General features: G+C 37.8%; 1 protein-coding gene across 2 annotated transcripts in view; it reads right to left on the bottom strand.

Annotated features, from left to right (window-relative positions):
- Sec63 (SEC63 homolog, protein translocation regulator) overlaps positions 1–23,039 on the bottom strand; it is a 71,044-nt gene that overhangs the window by 42,161 nt on the left and 5,844 nt on the right. For both annotated transcript variants that reach the window (XM_031348542.1, XM_031348543.1), the window contains exons 2-4: positions 7,536–7,635; positions 1,771–1,885; positions 112–224 (exon numbers count right to left, since the gene is read on the bottom strand). In XM_031348542.1, the coding sequence (XP_031204402.1) occupies positions 112–224; positions 1,771–1,885; positions 7,536–7,635 (328 nt within the window). The remainder of the gene's footprint in view (positions 1–111; positions 225–1,770; positions 1,886–7,535; positions 7,636–23,039) is intronic.

Raw genomic sequence — 23,039 nt, 5'->3', positions numbered from 1 at the left:
GGTTCAAATATACCTGGTTACCACTTACTAAAAGTACTTACTACTTTCTTAAAACAGAAATGTATCTTTACGCTTTTCTTTCTAAAGTGTAGCAGGCCCTATGATACTTACGCTGCATACGCTTTTGCTATCCTCATGAACATAACTTCATCTCCTCCTTTATCTGGATGATATTTAAGTGACAATAAGCGATACTGTTTCTTAATTTCTGCCACTGTTGCTCCCTAAAAGAAAAGCTTTGTTAATACATAAGAGCACAATGCAGTAAGAAAGGATCCTATTTTTATCTTAAACCATGAACTATTTAATATTCTGACAAAAGAAGCTAACAGCTTTCTTATACATTTTGTCTCCGAAATTTCATCTCATATATACTTCTTTTGTTCATTACATTTATTTTTATCAAGCACTTAACTATATGGCACGGAATATACTAGTCACTGATGATAATGGTGGTGAAACTGTAGAACTCTACATTTAAGTAAAAGTACACTGGTTTTACATATACAAAGATAATCACAAATAAACAAAAAACCAGTTCAAAACCAGCAGTTCAAAAACCAACAAACTAAAGATTAGCCTCCTTTACAATCTAAGCAGTACCTTATTTCATCTGCTTGTCAGTATTTTAAAATTAAGTAACTATTTTTAAAAAAGAACTGACCTTGCTTCTCAATCTCACTTTTTACAATAATTTTTAGGTCATTTTATTTCCCCACATCTTTTAATTTTATACTCTGGATAACCATGATGATTACAGTGAGAAAATGGAGATACTGGGCAGAAGATATAGCTCAGTGGTTAAAAGCTCACACTGCTCTTAAAAAGGATGCACAAGTCTAGTTCCTGACACAAAGGGTGGACAGCTTCAAGGAATCCAATGCTCTCTGCTGGCTTCTGTATTCCCACATGCATACACACACACACACACAAACACACACACAATTAAAAGTAAAATAAAATTTAAAAAAAAGTATTTGAAATAAACAAGAAATTTGATTATATGCAAACTTTTCTACAAAGCAGAAATCTAAAAAATGAATATGCTCCTTAATCTGTATTATATCAACATCAAATCAAGCAATCTACTGAAGAAAAAAGATGTTTAAAATCACAATGAACTGTCAGATTCAGTCTGGCTACCAAGCTATGATAGGACACAGGTCTCCAGACCTCATTCTCTCTCTTCATTAACTTCAGTTCTCACTTCATTCTGTAGAGGTTTATCAACCAAAATCTCAAAGAACACATGCCAGGATACCTAACCTCAATGATAATGATAAGTTTCTTATAAGAACCCCCAACACAGACTTTAGTAATTGCATGTATCAATCAACAAAAATGCTTTTAAACTATAGTAACTTCTCATCAAAGTTTTACATTTTACCAGTTATAAACTAATACTTACTAGTAGCAACCAACAATAGAACAAATTCAAATGTTAATGACTGAGATCTTATTTTAATAAAAGAGTTAATTAACTGACAAGGCAGACGAAATTGCTTGGTACATAAAAACTGTATATACTACTCTCCCCAAGGTCCTGAGTTCCATTCCCAGCACCCACATCAGGCAGCTTCTGACCACCTGTAAACTCTTCTTCTGAACTCAAGAACATACACAACACAGACACAAACAAATGAAAAAGAGGGGTGGGGTAATACACCAAATCTGACTTCTTTGGGAAATCTCTAATTTGTTTTAGAGTTTAGACCGTTAGTGTTTAAGGAACTGTTAAATTAATGATTATTACATAAGAATTCTACTTACAGGATCCAAATTTAGTACTTCATAAGGATTGTACTCTTGATATTCTCGGTCTGTTTTGGAAACTTTGTATGCAAGAAATAAGAACAGTGCCCATCCTGCAAGCAGAACTATTTTCCTGTTTAGGAAAAAACAAAAAAAAACGAAAGACAAATGACATAAACAAATCCATCTGTATGGCTTTCTGCAAGATTAAGGAATAAAACAGTTTAAAGTAGGTTCCACATCACTATGCTACACTACGGACTCGAATTTGTAAACTCCTGTTACAGCAAGGAGTGAAAGAGTATGTTTTTCACTTGAACTCTCTAGACTCTAATAAAATGTCTCCCATGTAATAAATGTTTTTAGTTGCTATTTGCAGAATTAAATACTGAAATTAATAGTAGACTCATTAAATTAGATAAAATATGTAAAAGATAAGCAGTCAAGAAACCACTTAGTGTAAAAAGATTACTCTTAACCTAAAAACTACATTTAGTAAGATGATTTTTAAAAACTGGTCAGACGTACAAAGGAACCAAATATCCTTCTTTAAATTGTAAGCTTAAAGATATTCTAATGTCCATCAGCAATAACTACTTTAGAGGGACTAGTCAAACCATGATGTAGCCACACAATAGATCACTTTATAGCTAGCGCTTTTTTTTCTCTGTGTTGCCTTGGCTATCCTGGAACTCACTATGTAGATCAGGGGCCTCAAACTCAGAGATCTGCCTGCCCCGCCTCCTGAGTGCTGGCATTAAAGGTGTTCACCACCCGGCTTAATGTAATGTGTGTGTGTGTGTGTGTGTGTGTGTGTGTGTGTGTGTGTGTACATATGTATGTATTTTATATATGTAATATAATACATATAAACCAAATACAAACATCTTAAAATGTCTATCAATGAATTACTAGACAAAAAAATTAATTTTGATCATTCAACCACAGTGAAAGCATAACTGACAGTAAAATTTGGCATGAAGGATTTTTTTAATGTTAAATTTGAAAGAGAAAACAGCTTTCAAGCTCTGTAAAACACAATCCAATATCTATAAACAGAAACATTAGAAATAAGAGTATGAAGTAGTCATTACCTTTAGATGACACGAACTGTTATTTTAGACCCTTTGTATCACAATTTGTTACAATTAATAAGATTTGTTAGATATAAATGTAAGATAAATCAAAAAAATTAGAATGACTGGTTTTAAGAACAAAGAAAACAAGCCTCTGTGTTTAAGCTCTTTGTTTCTATCACTGCACTGGGAGTGCCAATCTAGGGAGTTCCCATCCATGCTAGGCAAGAGCTCTTCATTACACTTGCAGTCTGTGCTTCTGCTCCTTGGCAGGAACCTAGCACAAATGCACTTATCATTTGGAAACAGCCCTTTCCATCTGGAATCATCTAGATGCTTCTTAAAGTTTTCTGCTTACCTGATTTTCAACAAAACCAATTTTTATACGTCAATATTTCATAAGCTTTCCCCACAATCATGAATTTGCACTCTTGGATCTTTGTCAAATCCTCGGTTCCCATGTCTATGTGTCTACCTACACAAACTCTCTATTTGTCCTTCAACTCAGCTAAAATGATCCATCCTTCAAAAGCAATCCTTCACCCTAAGATGAAGAGAACACAGTTACAGTCACAAAGCAGCACAAACAATAACCTTTCTCCTTTAACTTGCTGTAAATTCCTGTGTTCCTGGACAAGATCTTACTCAGTTTTTACTAACCTAAGGTAATTTAAACAGCTAGAACTGAGATACAAGTTTCTATCTGCCCAAAACAACTTCTAAATCAAATGCGTGTGTGCACACACACTCACACTCACATACAAACCCACACAGACTGAAAAGAGTCTCCCGTAGCCTCAGTTATGTGCCCATAAATTTGCTATATAAAGGAAAGATTATCTTGAACTTCTGGTTCTCCTGACTTCACAACCCACACAAGTGCTAATCATGAAGACATGACCACTGTGCCTGTTTTATAGAATGCTAGGGACCAACTAAAGCCTTCCAGCATAGTTGGCCAGCACTCTACATAATAAGTTGCATCCCTAGGCATATTTTAAACCTTATAAGAGTATATAACTTCAAGCTGTTTTCCAGCCTACCTAAATGCCTACATATATGCCTAAAGAAGAGAGAGAACCCTATGTATAACATCCCCCATCTCTATCCTGGCCATGTACAGGCAAGGAATAAGCCACAAAACAAAACTCACTAGCTTAACTCCCACCATTATTACAGATCAAATAAAGAAAGTTTGACAAGCTGCCTAAGCCTTATACATCTCAAATTCAACTTCTATGATAAGTCTGACAATTAAATGAGGTTTAGAATGTTAAGGACTTTGAAAGTGACTCAAGACAGTAAACAATAATCAATTCATGGTAGCTATGAGCTATTATTAGTAACACTTTCCCAAATCTCAAAAGCTAGGGGTATAGATCAACAGTAGAACCTAGCATTTGCAAGGTTCAACCCTACTAGAACAACAACAACAAAAAACCTTACCCATACTTATAGCCCACTCAAAAAGACTTTCCTGTCTTGGGCCAAGTCAGGAGCCCGTCTGCTCTTCCATACCAAGTCCTCTCCAGTCTTTACTGCTATGATTTAGCAATACAGAGTAGAAAAAGGTGGTAGAACCAGGGTTAAAGAATCAATTCAGTGGACAAGACTGAGAGTCAGAATTCATATCTCTAAGCGCCCAAATAAAACCCAGGCAGGTGTGATGACCCACCAAACCCCCAGTGCTTGGGAGGCAGAGATGAGATCCCTGGGACAAACTAGCTAGACTAGCTAGGCCAACTCCATGTTTAGGAACAACTATGTATGATAGATTTAAATGTCAACTTGTCACACTCTAGATCACCTAAAAAGAGAATTTCGATTGAGGAATTGCCTAGATCAGATTGGCCTATGAGCATGTCTGGGAATCATCTTGATTATTACCTGACAAAGGAAGACACAGCGCACTGTGAGCAAGTACCATTCCCTAGGCAGAAAGGCCTGAGCCACATAAAGATAGACGAAATCTAGATGAAAGCTAGTTAGAATAAAGAAGGAAGAACAGGTACATATCTCTCTACCCTTGACTGTGACTAGCAACAGAAATAAAACTAGAACACCCTATACCTCAGTAAATAAATTAGAGAGTTATCAAGAAGATACCAGATGTCAACTTCTGGCTTCCATACACAGACATATACATGTTTAATTGTACTCATGAACCCACTCACATTTGAACACACGTGCACACCATACACAAAAAGATATAGTGGATCTTTAAGAGATGAGGTCTAGGGCACCAGAGAAATGGTTCAGTGGTTAAGAGCACATATTGCTCTTGCAGAGGACCAACTTTGGTTCCCAGCACCTATATCAGGTGGCTCACAACTGCCTGTAACTCCAGTTACAGGGGATTTGATACCCTCTTCTGGGTATCAAATATGTATGTATGTGTATGAATATATGTGTGAATGTATAGATGGATGGACAGACTGACAGACAAACAGGCCCTTCTGACATCTACCAAATTGTAGTGCTACTCCAAAGTCACAAATGAATGGGGCTTTCAGCCTCTAAAACTGAAATAAGCCAAATTAAGTCTTGTTTCTTTATAAAGTACCCAAACCCAAGTATATTATTATGGTAACAAAGAAAGGAATGAACATATTTACTAAAGTTAAAACTGTTTTTTTGCAATCCCTCCTAAGTTTCTTGTCTCTGAACCATATCTATTTTCTTAATCACAGTACATCAACACCTTCTATACCTGCCTCATGATAGGCACACAACAATTACATATGAAATTAATAATAAAGATAATTTAAAGTAGAAAATCTAAACAAAACTGAAGTTTACTAATATTCTCAATAACGTAAAGAACACTTATGTTTTTCACACACAATAACTTGTCACTTTGATGAAATCTAAAAATCTAACAAACATCATAAAGCAGAGATAATAATGCAAACCACAAAAGGCAAAGCACACATAAGGAAAAAGAACAAAACAGCCCAGATCCTCTATTAAACGCTTCACACTTGCCATCTACTCTCAGAGTCAAGGACAGAAGAGAAGGCTCATGACAAGATCCCCTGAGCTGATGAAAACTACTCCAGTCAATAAAACCACATTCTAATTTTCAGAGCGCCAAAGCATAGAAGAAAACCATAATTATGCTATGTGCCCAATTTTCTAAAAGAATATATGGTTTCTCCAAAAAGACAAATATTTCCCTACATTTAGATCTGAGAAGACTCAAGAAAGTCTTCTGTATTTTTAGCCATATTTTAAATGTAATTTGGAAGTAACTTCCAGAAATTACATGGCTTTGTTTCAAAGATACTATCAGAAAAGCAATAAATAGCATAAAATAGCAAAAATTTTCACAACTTCTAATTTTATCTAAATGTCATTCCTTAATCTTCATTTTGAATTAAAGATTATTTATTACTGAAAAGGCCTTCAACTTTTTTTCCTTGAAAACTGAGGTTCAAGGCTGACAGGATGGCTCACCAGGAAAAGTACCTGCTTCACAAGCTTACCAGCCTGAGTTCAATTCCCAGAACCCTCAGACAGGTGTGGAAGAAAAGACACAATCCACAAAGCTGTCCTTTGTCCTCCACAATAATATAGTGGCACACATATGCCACATCATATACACACAATAAATAAAATAAAACAAAGATAAAAACGGAATGGAGGTTTAAGTGCCTCAAGTATTAAGCAAAAGTAAGGTGGGTTGGGGTTAGAAATAAAAATGTTGGCCTAGAGCTGGGAGTAGTGGTCCAAAACTTTCACTCCTCAGGAGCTTGGAAGACAGAGGCAGATGGATTCCTGAGAGTTTGAGGCTAGTCTGATCTATTAGCTTCAGGCCAGCTAGGGCTACATGGTGAGGACCTATCTCATAATGGGTGTGTGTGTGTGTGTGTGTAAAATCTTAATTTAAAATGAAAAGGAACAACAAATAAAGGTGAACAAAAAGCGATCCTGGTCTCAATGTTAACCTTGCCTTTAGCTTTACATCACTGAGTAAAACCACCAAAGCTAAGATTCCCTCTCTATGCAAAGACCCATACTTCCCCTCAAAAAACAAAACAAAACAAAACAAAACAAAAACCTTATTTCAATCCTCTGACTTGAAACTCTACTAGATTTTTCTCTTCTGAGCAGGTAGGCGGGTAATTTACCAGACACTCTTCTGCAGTAGTTAACTTCCAGTTTCTCTCCTAGATAATCTAGTGACTCTGAATTACAGACTTGATGTAAAGCCCCACAGAATTAAACACATTCTAGTGACTTGTCTCAGCAAATAAGCATTTCACTTGTTTGTGAAAATGAAGGGGGATGAGGCCCTGCTCCACCACTATTCACTACAAGATCTTGGCCAAATCAATTCACTTCTTAGCCTCAGCTTAAGGAAAACCATAAACATCTTGAAGTTAATAGAGAATCAAATTAACATTTTTAGCACCTGGAAACACATGTGCTTAAACTTCAGTTATCCCTTGAAATGCACATCTGATCATGCTAGTCTTTGAAATCTTTCTTATTTCCATACAGACCTCAACATAAAACTCCAATTCTAACACATGCCATATAGTTTTCAGACAAGAGCTGACATATCCTTTGCATTTGACTTCTAATCTACTCACAGCTCTCAAGCTTCCTGTTCAAATCTCACCTCTCACAGGCCACACTGTAAGCCATGAGACCCAGCAAAGAGGAAGTGCTCAGTATGTTTTGTTATTGAAACCCATTACTTACTTTACTGTAGGAATAATATTTGGCTGGGGTTTTAATAACCGTAAACGATACCACATACATCTTCCATATACTTTTCTGATATTCTTTAATCGAATTTGCTCTGTCAAGAAAGAAAAGACGAGTTAAATTATTTTTTACAATGAAAGCTGAAGCAGAGTTAATACCATACTAACCTTCATTATTACCCTAACATCTTGTCGAAACATATGTCCTGCCTATTTACATAGTTTTTATAAAAATTCATAAACTATGCAAAGTTGTCTGCACAACAAATAATACCTGGAAAATTTTAACTAAAAAACCATGTGAAACTTCTCTGAAAATTTAGAAACTAATTTGAACATATAATGTCATGGTCTTCTAATCAACTGTCTTAGTATTTCTCTCTTATTCTCTCCTTGTATTAAACAAAGAGTATAAAATAGAATACGGTTTATTTAGGAACCAAGGATAAACAATATTCTTAAGTATAGAAATAATTACCTGGTAAGATATATTTTAATCAACAAGGTTCAGAATTTTATCTACTGAAAATATAAAACTAACAGAACTTATAGTTTTAATGTGAAAATCAACTGACAGCCAAAATACTAATGGACAGTAAAATTCAGTATCACAAGTTTTAATTATTTTGTCATATTGGGGAGATAGGCCCAATCTTTAAGAACTTAAGACAGATTTCTGTAAGAGTTGTGGCAAAAGTTATTTTAGTCACTATGAAAAACTGCAATTCAATTAAAAAATTTAACCAAACCTAAAATGTCATGCTCTGTTTTACTAATCTTGTATTAAATAACTCCTCCCTAGATTTAAAAAAATGTTCACAGGGCTGGAAAGATGGCTCAGCAGTTCAGAGCATAGCTGTGGAGTTCAAATGGGCTGTGAAAAAGCTCTATGATCGCAGTGCAGGTAAGGTCAGCAGACCAAACCATCCTTAGGGGAAAAAGACATGCTCAAAAGTTCCACCTCTCCTAGCTATGATGCCTGCAATGTTCCCAACAAAGTTGGGTTCGTGTAACCTGAGTCTAGCTGGGCTAATTCTGTTTTTTGTTTTGTTTTCTAGGGGTGTTGTTGTTTACCATATTTTAAAATATATACAAAACTGAACTCTTTACATGAAATACCAAATAAGTAAAACAATTTGTCACACAGGGCCAGTGAGGTAAAGGCACTGACCACCAACCCTGGCATCCTGCTCCACCCTGGCATCCATATGGTAAACGGAGAGAAGTAACTCCTGAAGGTTCTCCTAATGTCCATGTGTGTGCCAAGGCATGTATATGAATTTGACATATCTCTCATATTTTTGAATTCTTAAATACCATGGGGGGGGCTGGGGGGGAGCTAAAATGATGACTCAGGGTTAAGAGTACTGGCTGTTCTTCCAGTTCCCAGCACCCACATGGCAGCTCACAACTGTCTGTAACTCCAGTTCCAGGAAGCTGACAGCTCCTTCAGTCCTCTGTGGGAACTGCCCACATGTGGCTCATAAGACATAGATTCAGGCAAATACTCTTAGAAGACAGAAGTGGTGGCATACACCTTTAATATCAGCACTTGGGAGGGGAGGCAGACACTAACAGGCAGATCTCTGTGAATCTGAGGCCACCAACCTGGCCTAATGAGCTAGCTCTGGAACTGCCAGGGCTAAATAGAGATCTGTCTCAAAAAAACCAAAATGACAAACACCCTTACACACACAAAAACAAAAACAAAAAACCCCCACCAGATAGGAAGTTCACTGTCCTATTAGTAAATAGTGTGATAAAAATATCCACATGTTACCTAGCAGGAATATCAATGTAATGAAGAAGGATCCCAGTAGAAGAGGTGGTGGCAGAGAAGGGAGTTTTATATATGCAGGTAGACTGACCAAAAAAGTTAACACATCAAAAGCTAAAGTCTACTTTCCCATATCAGAAAAGATAATGACAAATATGAAAAGATAGAACACTAAGCCTGGACTATCAGTCTGGAATTGAAAGTACCTATATGAATTAATATATTAGTATAGACACTACTCCCTCTTTAAGTTCCTATGTATTCCCTACCTCTGTATACTAAGTAGGACTAGGCAGCAAAATCCCAGTAGCAGTGAACACGGTATACAGAGTTTAGCCTCTTAACAACAGGAACCAGAAATCTCAATACCCAGAAACCAAAACTCTCTATACTTTCCCACTAAATATTAATTACCACAGAGCAAAAGAGTAATTTTCCAAAGTGGAAGCAAGCAGTCCAACATAGCAACACCTTCATGCAAGGAACCAGCAAGTGATGTTAAATGACAAACGGATTTTTAGATAAGTAAACTAAGGATCTTGAAATGGAGAAGTTATCCTAGTAGGTCCAGCTATAATCAAATAGTGCTTCTCAGAGAGACATGAGAGCTAAAGACAGAAAGTGATAGAAAAAAGAAGCCAAAGGTTGGACTGATGCTCTTTTGAAGAGGAGCAAGGGGCCACAAGTCAAGGAATATAGACTGTCTCTAGAAGCTGGAAATGGTCAGCAAATTCTACTTCAAGGTCCCCTCCAGGAGGAGTAAGCCCCAGCAACATCACTACGTTCTAGTAACACCCATTGTAGTTGTGGCATCCAAAACTATGCAAGAATACATCTGTGCTGTTTTAAGTCACTGTATGTGATGACCTGTTACAACAGCAACAAAAAATTAATACAGAAAACCTGACAGACAACACTTTAAGTGACCAATGAATAACGCCAGTAAAAGAGCAAACTGAAATTGTATGCCACCTGACAAAATGCAATGAAAAGACAGGCTCATCACATACAAGCTCTGAATCCCATCATGAAAAGCACCAGACAACCCAAATTTAAGTTCATTCTATTCAATAATTGGCCTATAGTATTTAAAGTCAGGGAAAGATAAAGAACTATTTCAGACTAAAAGGAAGACTAAAGAAATATGTCAACTAAATGTCATGTATAGTTCTGAACTTGAATTTTTGCTACAAAAGACATCACTGAGACCAATGATAAAACTTGAATGAGGTCTGACAGTAAGATAAAGTAATGTTAAATTTTCTGACTTTCATGGTTAAATAATGATCTTTAAAAAATAATGCCATTGTAAAGTTTTAATCTGCTTTTCATTAAGTTTCAATGGACTCACATTTTCAAGTATAAAACTAAAAATCCCCTTAAAAGATTGTATAATATAATAATAATGCTGAAGTCTATGATACGAACCAGACAGCTTAATCTAGTCAAAGGAAGCTTCTCCTAATGTCCCTGGCGAAAAGAACACACACATGCTCTTCAGCTGTGTAAAATATGTCCCTTACAAGCCATGCCCTTTGACCCTAAAAATAGTCCCTTACACTTTTGAAAGAATGTTTATGGCAGTCAGTTAATATTATAGAAGACAGTTACATATTAGGAGAAATGGTCACACATGGTTATGAGCCATCATGTGGATGCTGGGAACTGAGCCCTGAGTCCTCTGCAAGAACATAAGTGCTCTTAACTTCTGAACCATCTCTCCAGACCTAAGTAAGACATGCCTTTTAAAGAAATTATCTATTTACAGGAAAGGAAGCAAGTTTTTCCCTTGACAGAAACATGTTATGAAAGAGGATATAAAACAAATTGCTTTTCTATTTCTAATTCTGTCCTGGATTTGCTAGGTTTGGTGGTGGATAAGTATATATAATATATTTGATACTGAAAGTGTAAAACTTAATGTAAAAGTCCACAGGTTACATTCCAACCTACTATAGAAATTCACTACATTGTATAAACTTTTGGTCTGGTTAATCCTGGCATATGTATTATTATTCATTTATAAGGGTTTTTGATAATACGTTTCTAAAATATAAGGAAACATATACTGTTATAACCTAACTAGCAAAAACCGTCACCTAAATAAAACTCTCAAAGAGATCTGATTTAAGTTTTCAGCTAAAATAGGTATATCAGTACATTCTTTGATATTTTAAAGACTACAAAAACCAAGAAATAATTTTTAGAACATACCTGTTGCTAACCTTAAAAAGAAAATGATATATGTAATTTAGCTACAATTAAAAGTTTTAAAACGTGCCACTTTTTTCTAAAATAATAAGTCCTTAAGCATTCCCTAAACCTTATAGTGTCCAGAAAATAGTAATAGGAATTAAAGATTATATTCAACATTCCTAGAAGTTTGAGAATGTTAATTTTCTAGTTCCCTGACGCATCTCTGCATCTCACTGACATGGTTTCAACTCACTTGGGCAATACCTGTTCATTGTCTATAGTTTTTTAAATCAATTAAAAAATAAAATGTGTGCTGTTTTGATAACTGGTACCCAAGTGATGGCACTTTTGGAGAGGCTTAGGAGGTTGGCCTTGTTGAAGGAGTTATGTCACGGGAAGTAGGCTTTGAAAATCTAAAGACTCTCACACCATTTTGAGTTCACTCTCTCTTCTTGAACTTGGAATTCAGGAGGTAAACCCTCAGCCTCTTGATCTAGCCTGCTGCTTGTTCCCATGCTTCTCCAACAAGCAGACTCTTACCCCCTGGAACCACATGCCAAATAAGCCCTTCCTTCTATAAATGATCTGGATCACAGTTTCAGTTCAGGAACAGAAGTGACCAATGCAACAAACAAGCAAGGTTTTCTACAGCAGTACTCTAAAGGTATCCTTTAGATACAAAGAGAATCTCATTTTAAAACATTTAAAAAGCCAAACATCGGACTGTATTTGGCTGGAGAGATGCTTCAGCATTTAAGAGCATTGACTCTTTCGAAGGTCCTGAGTTCAATTCCCAGCAACCACATGGTGGCTCACAACCATCCATAACAAGATCTGACACCCTTTTCTGGTGTATCTGAAGACAGCTACAGTGTACTTACATATTACAATAAATAAATCTTCTTCAAAAAAAGTCCAAATATGAGAACTTATTTTTAAAAAAAAAAAAGCCAAACAGCAACAATAAAAGGCTTGTGAAGAAAACTCAGACTATCTCCTGAGAGGCTCTGACAGTACCCGACTAATACAGAAGCAGAGGCTCACAGCCATCCATTGAACTGAGTACAGGGTCCCTAATGAAGGAGCTAGAGAAAGGACCCTAGGAGCTGGAGGGTTTGCAATCCCTTAGGACGAACAATAACATGAACTAACTAGTACCTTCAGAGCTCCCAGGAACTAAACCACCAACCAAAGAGTTCACATGGGGGGACTCATGGCTCCAGCAGTATGTGTATAGTAGAGGATGGCCAAGTACGTCATCAATGGGAAAAGAGGCCCTTGGCCCTGTGAAGGTTCTGTGCCCCAGTGTAGGGGAATGCCAGAGCCAGTAAGCGGGAGAGGGTAGGGTGACGAGCAGGGAAGGGGAGAGGGAACAGGGGTTTGTTCTTGTTTTTTGGGTTTTTTTGGAGGGGAAACTGGGAAATATGACATATAAATAAAGAAGATATCTAATAAAAGAAAAAAAAACACATAAAAATCTCCAAATGGGGCAAAGAAGAAGTATTTCTGCCAGAAGATCTGAAATGAGCTATGGCTATAATTATAACCACCCTGTTGAAAAATAAAATGAGATTGGGGGAAAAAAAAAAAACCAAACTCAGGGGGCTAGAGAGATGGCTCAGCGGATAAGAGCACTGACTGCTCTTCTGAAGGACCTGAGTTCAAATCCCAGCAACCACATGGTGGCTCACAACCATCAGTTGTCAGATCAATGAGATCTGACGCCCTCTTCTGGTGTGTCTGAAGACAGCTACAGTGTACTTACATATAATAAATAAATCTTTTAAAAAAATAAACAGAATAATCTTAAACATTTGACTGCCATTTTTTGCATGTCATCTAAAGGCAAATCAATAAAAGACATAATTATCCCTAGGGTATATTCTCAACTGTAAGTACTGGTTGCCACTGTAAGCAAATTTTATAAAAACAAACAAACAAACAAAAAACCCACTTTAAAAGTGCCAAGGCTGAAGCAGGAGAGAAGTCATGAGTGAAGAGTGTGTATTTGCTGCTCTTACCAAGGACCTGAGATCAGTTCCCAGCACCCACAACAGAGTGCTCACCAGGACCTGTCCAGGAGACTTAATACCTTTTCCAGGAGACTCCCAAACACATGTGCACACACACAACACACAAGCATACACATAAATAAAAATAAATCTCTAAAAAATCCAATGTGTGGCTTTAGTACATATACTTAATGTAATATAATGTTACATTTAGCACTCATAGGAAAAAAAAATTTTTTTTTTTTTTTGGCTTTTTCGAGACAGGGTTTCTCTGTGTAGCCCTGGCTGTCCTGTAACTCACTCTGTAGACCAGGCTGGCCTCGAACTCAGAAATCCGCCTGCCTTTGCCTCCCAAGTGCTGGGATTAAAGGCGTGCGCCACCACTGCCTATCCCATTCAAACCCAAAAGCACTACATCCCTAATACAAATGAAATAATTTGAGCCAAGCATGGTAGCTCATGCCTTTAATCTCAGTACTCTGGAGGAAGAGGCAGGCAGATCTCTGTGAGTTCAAGTTCTGTATGTAACACCAGTTCCAAAAGAACTATGTCCTTTTCTTGTCTCTTCTAGCACTACACATGCATGTAGTGCTTATGTAGTGCACACATGCAAGCAAAACACCCATACACACCATACACATTAAAAAACAAAAATAAGCCGGGCGGTGGTGGCGCACGCCTTTAATCCCAGCACTTGGGAAGCAGAGGCAGGCGGATTTCTGAGTTCGAGGCCAGCCTGGTCTACAGAGTGAGCTCCAGGACAGCCAGGGCTATATAGAGAAACCCTGTCTCAAAAAACAAAACAAAACAAAAACAAACAAACAAACAAAAAATACGTTTGCTGACAGTAATGCTGCATATACAGGGAACTTGGAAATAATTACTTCTTGAAAGGCCAAAAAGATGGCTCAGTAGTTTAAGAGCACTTACTGCTCCTGCAGAGGACCTGGGTTCAGTTCCCAGGAGCACATGGTGGCTCACAGACAACTGTAACTCTACATCCAGAGGATCCAACACCCTCTTCTGGGTCTCCACTAGCACCAGACATGCATTCATAAAGCAAAATACTCTCGAAATAAATCGAAAACTGATCATTGTTTCTTATAAGGCAGGGGAACAAAAATATATCTTAATGTAATATACTTTATAGTGTATGGTTTTAAAGAGATAAGTTTATAAATTAAACATTTTATGAAACTATGACTTTATCCATAAAAGAGCAATCAAGCTTATCAAAACTTTTTTTTTCATCTTATTAGAAACTAGAAAGTCAGGGCTAGACAGAAGGGCAGTGTACTTACTGCTCTTCCCAGAGGACTCAAGGCTGTGTCTAGCACTTGTGGCTAGCAGCTCACAAGCACTTCTAACTCCAGCTGGAGGGGAGCCAAAGCCACCTTCTGACCTCCAAAGGCACCCACACATATGTGGTATACACTAATTACAGACTCATAAAAGTAAGTAAATATCTTTTCAAAAAATCTTGTGTTAGCCAGGCAGTGGTGGCACATGCCTTTAATCCCAGCACTTGGGAGGCAGAGGCAGGCGGATTTCTGGGTTGGAGGCCAGTGTGGTCTACAGAGTGAGTTCCAGAACAGCCAGGGCTACACAGAGAAACCCTGTCTTGAAAAAAACAAACAAACAAACAAACAAAAACAAACAAGAAATCTTATGTTTAACAAAAAGAAATTGCAAACCAGATCTCCTATGACTTCACTTCCTAAAACTCTTCAATAGCTCCCTATTGCTCTTAAGATGAAATGCAAGCTTCTTCTACACACATTGTAGAAGAGCGCAGCTCTCTGATTTCATCCCAGACTATTTCCCTCATGTGCCACAGCTCTGCCACTTTAATCTCCTTTGTTCTTAGAACATGTCACACACTTTTCTGTCTCAAAAGCTTTCATACACAGTTGTTCCCTCAGCCTAAAACAGGCTTTTCTCAAGCCAACACAGAACAGTAAATGACTAGGCTCCTTTTTGTCTTTCAATTTCTCAACCACTGGGAATGTTTTCAGGATGGCCTTCAGTGAACACTAACACAGCACTTATGTGGGAATTTGATGGTTTACATGTAAAATAGCAATTACTTCCTCAAAACTCCCAGGAATCAACCATCATTACAAGGATGTCTATATTACTCACTCCTATATTCTACTACCAGTTTGGCAGGTGATGTTTAGTGTTTGTTAGACCTTTCAATGACGTATGTAATAGTAAGTGTGTAAGCACACACTGTTTTAACTGCTGTGGATGCTGCCAATGTTGAACAGTTGCTTCCTCCAGGAAGCATCAAAGTGAATGGAAAAGCTAGGAATCTTGGTGGAGGGCCTGTGACCATCAAACAGAGCAAGATTCCTGTCACTTCTGAGGTACCTTTGTCCAAAAGGTATAGAAACTACGGCACCAAAAAAATACTTGAAGAACTGAGACTAGTTTCACATTGTTGCCAATAACAAAGAGAGCTATTAGCTATGTGACTTTCTGATTAACCAAGACTAAGGGGAGGAAGAGAATTAAGATGCATCAGTCTATAATATTTTGTATGAATTCATAAATAAAATTCAGGAACAAAAAAGGAACTTAAAACAACTGATTATGTGCTATCTCTAATAAAGTCAAGTGAAACAAAGTTTACAAAAAAAGAAAAAAAGTACTAGAATAAAACAGCAAACAGTTTTGTGAAGAGTGAAAAGGCAAGATACTAAATTAAGTTTGACAAGAGAATGAAAACTTGATCTCCTGGGCATCAATACTGGGAAGTGATGTGAGATCTAAGAGGAGAGCTGCTGAGAGCTTTAAACCACTAGGGGCATGGCTCAGGAAGAGATGGTGGGACCTGGATCAATCACTCCAGCTTCTAGCTCCAAGATGTGATTCTTCCTCTACACGCTCAGAGAACTACCATAGAGCTCTTATCAGTCAGCACTATGCTATTTGGTTTTCAGCCTCCACAACATTTAGCCTGGGCTACATAAGAACCTGACATAAAACTCAAACACACAAAGGGAAAATTTGTTATACTGTATAAAAATTAAAGGAATAACAAGAAAATACCTTCATGTTCAGGATAGACACAATTTTTACATTTTCCATATGTAGTTGGTAGAACAATGAATCCTGATATTAAAAGTCAACAAGCATGCATGAACACCCATTTTTTAAAAACCTTTATTTTTGTGTTTATGTGTAGGCACGTACATGAACCCAAGGAAGCCAGAAAAGGGAGTCAGCTGGATGCAGGTGGCTGTGAGCTGCTTGCTGGATGTGGTGGTAGGAACCGAACTTGAACAAAAGCAGTAAACATACTTACTGTAAAACCATCTCCAGCCCTCAGAACCACCACTATTTTCATTTTATTTAATTAACAGATGTTTATTTGGAGATAGGGTTTCACAAGCACCCTAGATGCCCTGGAACTGTACGCCGTTCAGGCTGGCCTCCCTGAGATCCACCTGTCTCTGCCTCCCAAGTGCTAGGACTAAAAATGTGTACCACCACAGCCTGGCAGGAACCACCACTCTTAAGTGTTCAACATTAAAGCCAATTTTAACTCCTCTATACTAAAGGCTGTTGAGGGCTGAAAATAATAAAAAGCCATTAATAAATGCCTTTTCTGTCTGCCTGGAGGATATTCAGTACTATATTAATATGTATAGAAAAATGATAGACTGTTTTATAATAATGCTTAGGCACAACATCTACTATGTACCGGGACCCTTCAGGCCACAGAAGATACAACAACTACCCAGAACTCCAGATCCAATGCTCTTCTGAACGCCACAGGCACAAACACACACGCATATAAGCACTTATATATACCATATAAAAATAAATCTTTTAAAAATATTCTAACACTACAATCCAAACATATGCTAATTTCGTACTTAACATGCTAAAGAAAAATAGAAACATTAAGTCTTTTTTTCCAAAATTAAGCCATTATGGGCCTCTAAAAACAGGAACTATATATATATTGCTAACAACACAGCATTTACAGGAGTCTTGAATGAGCTGCAGTATTTCAGGCAGTATATACCAAAATTGTGTTCAGAACCAGGGCTCCAGGGAAGTCCAGGGACACAATGCAGGTTATTTGTAACAGAAAAACCTTGGATTCATTTTTCATCTGATTTTGAACCAAAAATTACTTTCAAAAGTTTCAAAAGTTAAAGCCATTAAATTTCTTAGAAAAAATGATTAAATTTGTATAACCTTGAAATTGGCAGTGTTTTCCCAATAATATAAACAAACAAAAGAAAATAAATTAGACTTCAACAAAATTAAAGTTTTTGGTCTAAGTTCATTAAAGGGTATTACCAAGAAGGGAAGTAAAGAGATAATGAGACAAAATACTGGCAATTTTTTATTTAACAAGAATACATAAATAATTCTTACAAATGAATAAGAAAAAAAATTTAAAAAAATAAAAACAGGAATAGGATCTGAATAGACATTCAAATGTCCAGAGAGTGCAAACAAAACAAAAAACAAAACAAAACAAAAAACCAAGCCTCAAAAAACAAACAAACAAAACCTCTCGGTATTATTAAGAATTAGGGAAAAACTGCATCACTTCAAATCTATTAAGATAACTACAATTCCAAAAGGAATTGTAGAGCAGCTATGTAAAAACTGCTGGAAGGGCTGGAGAGACGGCTCAGCACTGACTGCCCTTCCACAGGTCCTGAGTTCAACCTCAGCAACCACATGGTGGCTCACAACCATCTGTAATGGGATCCGATGCCCTCTTCTGGTGTGTCTGAACACAACTACAGTATACTTATATACATAAAATAGATGGAAAGAATCTCAAGTGATGCAGCTACTGTGGACAGTTCCATCTGACAGGTAAACACAGGGTCTGACCAGCAATTCTACTTCTAAAAACCTTCTCAAAATAGCTCATAAGCATCCAACACACTGATGGCTTGGGGTGGGGGAGGGACTCAGTTTGCTTTAAGGGGCTGCTCCACTGAGTATATAAGCAACACAAATTGGACTTTTTGTAGGTGGGAAACATACAGGGACACCTGGGAGGTCTGGAAAGTGAGTGTGATCAGAGTGTAGGATATAAGATTCCCAAATAATCAATAAAAATATTATGTTAGGGGAAAAAAAAACTCCAAACACCTTGACACGCACCACTGCTCACTTCAGCTCTGTTTGCAGTAACCTAAGAGTGGACAGTTTTATGTACTCTTCAACAGATGAACAACATGTAGAATATTCTGGTGAAATATTATTCTGCCATAAAAACAACTTCGTTTTAATAACTTTAGAACATGCAGGAACGTAAAAGCTTAAAACTTAAGTGAAACAAGTCAGATATAAAAATCACCTAGGATTGTGTGCTTCTACTGTAAGAGACATATATGCCAGGAAAGGTCGTACTTCTCGCACGGCTGTTTAGATCACTGCTTCTTAGATTCTGTTTCTTGTCATTATGTAAGAGTCTATTGAGTGGCACACAGTGCAGCTGCAAAAGTGACTTATAAACTCTTCAGCTGGGCATACAAGGGGCTTTATGACTTCAGTTGTGTTTTCTCACTTCATGAATCCAGGTCCCAACTGATCTGATGTACATTTTGAACACATCTCATACTGAGCCACCTCTATACATGTGTCCACACCATTTTTTTATCATTATTATTCAAGCCTGCATGTCTATCTGTATACCACATGCATCCTGATGCCTGCAGAGGCTAGAAGCAAGTATCAGATCCTCTGGAACTGGAGTTACAGATGGTTTAAGTTTCCATGTAGGTGCTGGGATCAAACCTGGGTCCTCTGGAAAAACAGGCAGTGCTCTTAATCATTGGGTTATCTTCTCCAGTTCTAATCCCAGCATTCTTAATTCTAAGGCAGAGGGCTGCCAAAGTTCAAGACCAGCCTTAGATACATAGTGAAAACCTGTATCAAACCCTGCCTCACAAAATCCACCTACTTTGTAAAATCTTCTCTGGGGGCTGGAGAGATGGCTCAGCAGTTAGCATACTGGTTGCTCTCCCAGTTGACCCAGGTTTGATTACCAAGACCCACATGGAAGCTTATACTTGCCTATAACTCCACTTCCAAGAGATCCAATGCTCTCTTCTAACTCCATGGCACCAGGCACATACACAGTGTATGCATGTAGGCAATACACATATACACAAAAATAAATCTGAAAAACAAATTTAAATATTTAAAACTTTCCTAACCTTAGTTTGCCACTATTACCTCAACTTACCTCCACAGCATTTGTTTTCACTCCTCTTACACTCTGTTTACTCTGGAAAGAGTAATTCAGGTATCTAAATCTATACCTCATGAAGTTATCCAAACAAGACCATGTTTATTGTATTCACCATTTTATTGTTTTCTGTACCAACTAATGTCAGCCAGTGAATACTACTAATCAACAACCTCTACATTGAACTACATAATCAAAAGTCAAAAGTTGAAAAAATTTGGAATGTATATGACAAAATTCCTTCATCCATGACAAAACACTATTCCAAACAGTAAGGAATATTTTTTTCAAGAGTATGAACAGAATTTTCAAGGAAACAATGTAACCTTGGCATGCATGGTATAATACTTCTCATTAACAGAGTCTGGTAATGATGGGAAATGTAGTTTTGTTTTGTTTTTTGGGGGGTTTTTTTTGGTCTGTTTCTGTTTGGCTTTCACATTTTTATTTATAGAACGGGGTGGCAAAGAATATGCATGTGAAGTTAGAGGATAACCTGCAGAACTCAGTCCTCACTTTCTAGCATATGGGTTCCAGAAATCAAATTCAGATCATAAAACTTGTTAAGCCATCTCACGAGACCCAGGAAATGTTCTCTAGGCAGCCCTGGAACTCCCTCAGTAGACCAGGCTGACCTTGAACTCAGGGATCCGTCTACTTCGGCCTCCCAAGTCCAGGGATTAAAGGCATACACTACCACCATCTTATCTTGCTCTCTGTGACTTTCAAGGCATGTGTTTCTGAACCTATGAGAGCTCTGCCACCACAGCCTAGCCTAAATCCAGGAAATGTTTAAAGTGGTATCTAAAGGTTGGACATGGGCGAAAGAGGGCTCAGCCCGTTCTTGTTCTCTTGTTCTCTCTCTCTCTCTCTCTCTCTCTCTCTCTCTCTCTCTCTCTCTCTCTCTCTCTCTGTGTGTGTGTGTGTGTGTGTGTGTAAAACTTTCTTTATGCCTGAATAAAAGGTGTGACTTAGGGAACAAGTACCTGCGAAAGCAGCCATGCATGGTAGTACACAGCTTTAATCTGAGGACTCGAGAGACAGAGGCTGGTGGATCTGAGTTTGGGGCCAACAAGGACTACAAAGTAAGATTCTCAAAAATACAAAAAGAGAAAGAGAGAGAAGGGAGAGTCCCTGGAGGGATGGCTTAATAATTAAGAGTATTTACTTTTCTTGCAGAGAAGTCCAGTTTCCTGAACCCATGTTGGGAAGCTCAAAGCCACCTGTAGCAGCTTCACCTCCAAGGAGGCACCCTTCTCTGGTCTTCTGGGGCCCCTTACATACACATACACAAACCCACACATATACCCATAATTTAAATTTTTTTTTTAATTTGGAGAAAACTAACCGCATCTTTCACTCTTCTGGTTCTTCCAAGATCAAGTATATATGCAATCTGGCCTTTATATAAAAGCAATTTTACATCTTACAAATCCAATGTTTTTCAAATCTAGAAAGCCTGAATGTACCCTAATTCCTTCTGCCACCCAATTCCCAGCTGGTTTCCTCTATGCATATAGACTGCATGTCTGATAAAGAGCCTCCTTCTGTCAGGACAGAACACACAGGATTTTTTGTTTCCTGAACAATCACACATTTCTTGGATCTCTAATATTCCTTCAAGATCTAAAACCTTAAAATGATCATATGCCCTAAATTAAGTAAATACATTCATAAAATATATAGCGGAGAAATGGATTTGCAGTTGGGAACACTTGTTCCTCTTACCAAGAACCTGGGTTCCCAGCACCCACATGGCAGCTCACAACTGCTTTGAACACAAAGCGAATATCAGCCAGTTTTTCTTTCTAACTTAATAAACAAACAGCCTCAAAACAAACCCGGAGATAACTAAACTCGCTATTTATGTATTTATTTATGCATTTATTTTAAAAAAGAGATTGAAAGGCTGGAGAGACAGCTCAGCCGTTAGGAGCCTCTGCCACTGTCAGGACCTGACTATGATCTGGACACCGCACTTGCAGCTTTAGTTCAGGGAGTCCAGTGCCCTCTTTTGGCCCCCAGAAGCAGCAGACATAACTATTAGGTGAGTAAGAAAGACACCCACAGACTTTTTTTTAATGTTCTTCCCAATCTTTTTCACTACACTCAGTTTCCAAACTATAGCTCTAATCACCAAATAACTTTAAAAGGAACATAAATCAGTTAAAAGGAAATAAATATATAAGAAATAAACAGTCCAAGCTATCTCAGAATTTTTTTGTAAATCCTAACATCTCAATGAAATAAGCTGAGATGGACTCTCAGTTCCATTTTGGGTTTCCTAACTTCCAAACCATTCTCCACTAGATTCACAAAACCCACACAGCCAGGTGTCATTGCTCTACAAAGAATCAACTCCAAACTGCTCACTTGGTCCAAAGTGCCAATCACATTTCAAATCCTACCACTTATGTACGGAACACCCATGCTTTTGCAGTGTTTCCCCTAGTTACAGAATGTCTGTCTTCTTTTCAAGATCCATCTTAAATCACCTTTGCATGAAGCATTTGTCTAAGCCCCAAAACACAAATTCCCCAGTTCTCCTTCAGCACTTTCCACTTGCTATACTGATATTATAATAACAGGCAATGTTTACTTAATTACAGAAAGGAGTACAAAGTAGCAACTAAAAGGGAAGCTTTGGAATAAGACTAATTTGGGTCCAACATGCAATCTTACAGCTAATGGCTGTGGACTGAGGCAAGCTGAATACCTCTCACCTCCTTGAGGTCTCGGTTTTCTAATATAGGTAACACGTTTGCTCAAGTGCTATTCAATGAGCATTAAGCACACCTCACCTTAGAACTAATAAAGAGCTGAGGTGAGAAGGGCTGTAGTGCTATAACTCTTCCTTGGAGGGGCAGGTGGGGACAGCCGCAAGTAAGACGATTTCTAAAATCATCCTCACAGAGAATTCTGGAAGATGGAGAAGCAACAGAATCTGTCTCCCTCAGCTATACAACTACACTGGCAGAATCTGTTTCATGCAACTGTTTTGAAGGCTTACATCTTTTGAAGGAGGATTTCAAATTAAATTCTGATAAAGCCGGGCGGTGGTGGCGCTCGCCTTTAATCCAAGCACTTGGGAGGCAGAGGCAGGTGGATTTCTAAGTTCGAGGCTAGCCTGGTCTACAGAGTGAATTCCAGGACAGCCAGAGCTATACAGAGAAACCCTGTCTCAAAAACAAAAAACAAAAAACAAAAACAAAACAAAAACTCTGATAAACTTGTCAATGTTGACCTTGGGCACTACTCCAAATCCACGGAGCAAGTCACTCT

The sequence above is a fragment of the Mastomys coucha genome, unplaced genomic scaffold, assembly GCF_008632895.1.
Source record: "Mastomys coucha isolate ucsf_1 unplaced genomic scaffold, UCSF_Mcou_1 pScaffold3, whole genome shotgun sequence".
Lineage (NCBI taxonomy): Eukaryota > Metazoa > Chordata > Mammalia > Rodentia > Muridae > Mastomys > Mastomys coucha.
This window is presented reverse-complemented; position numbering and strand designations above follow the sequence as displayed.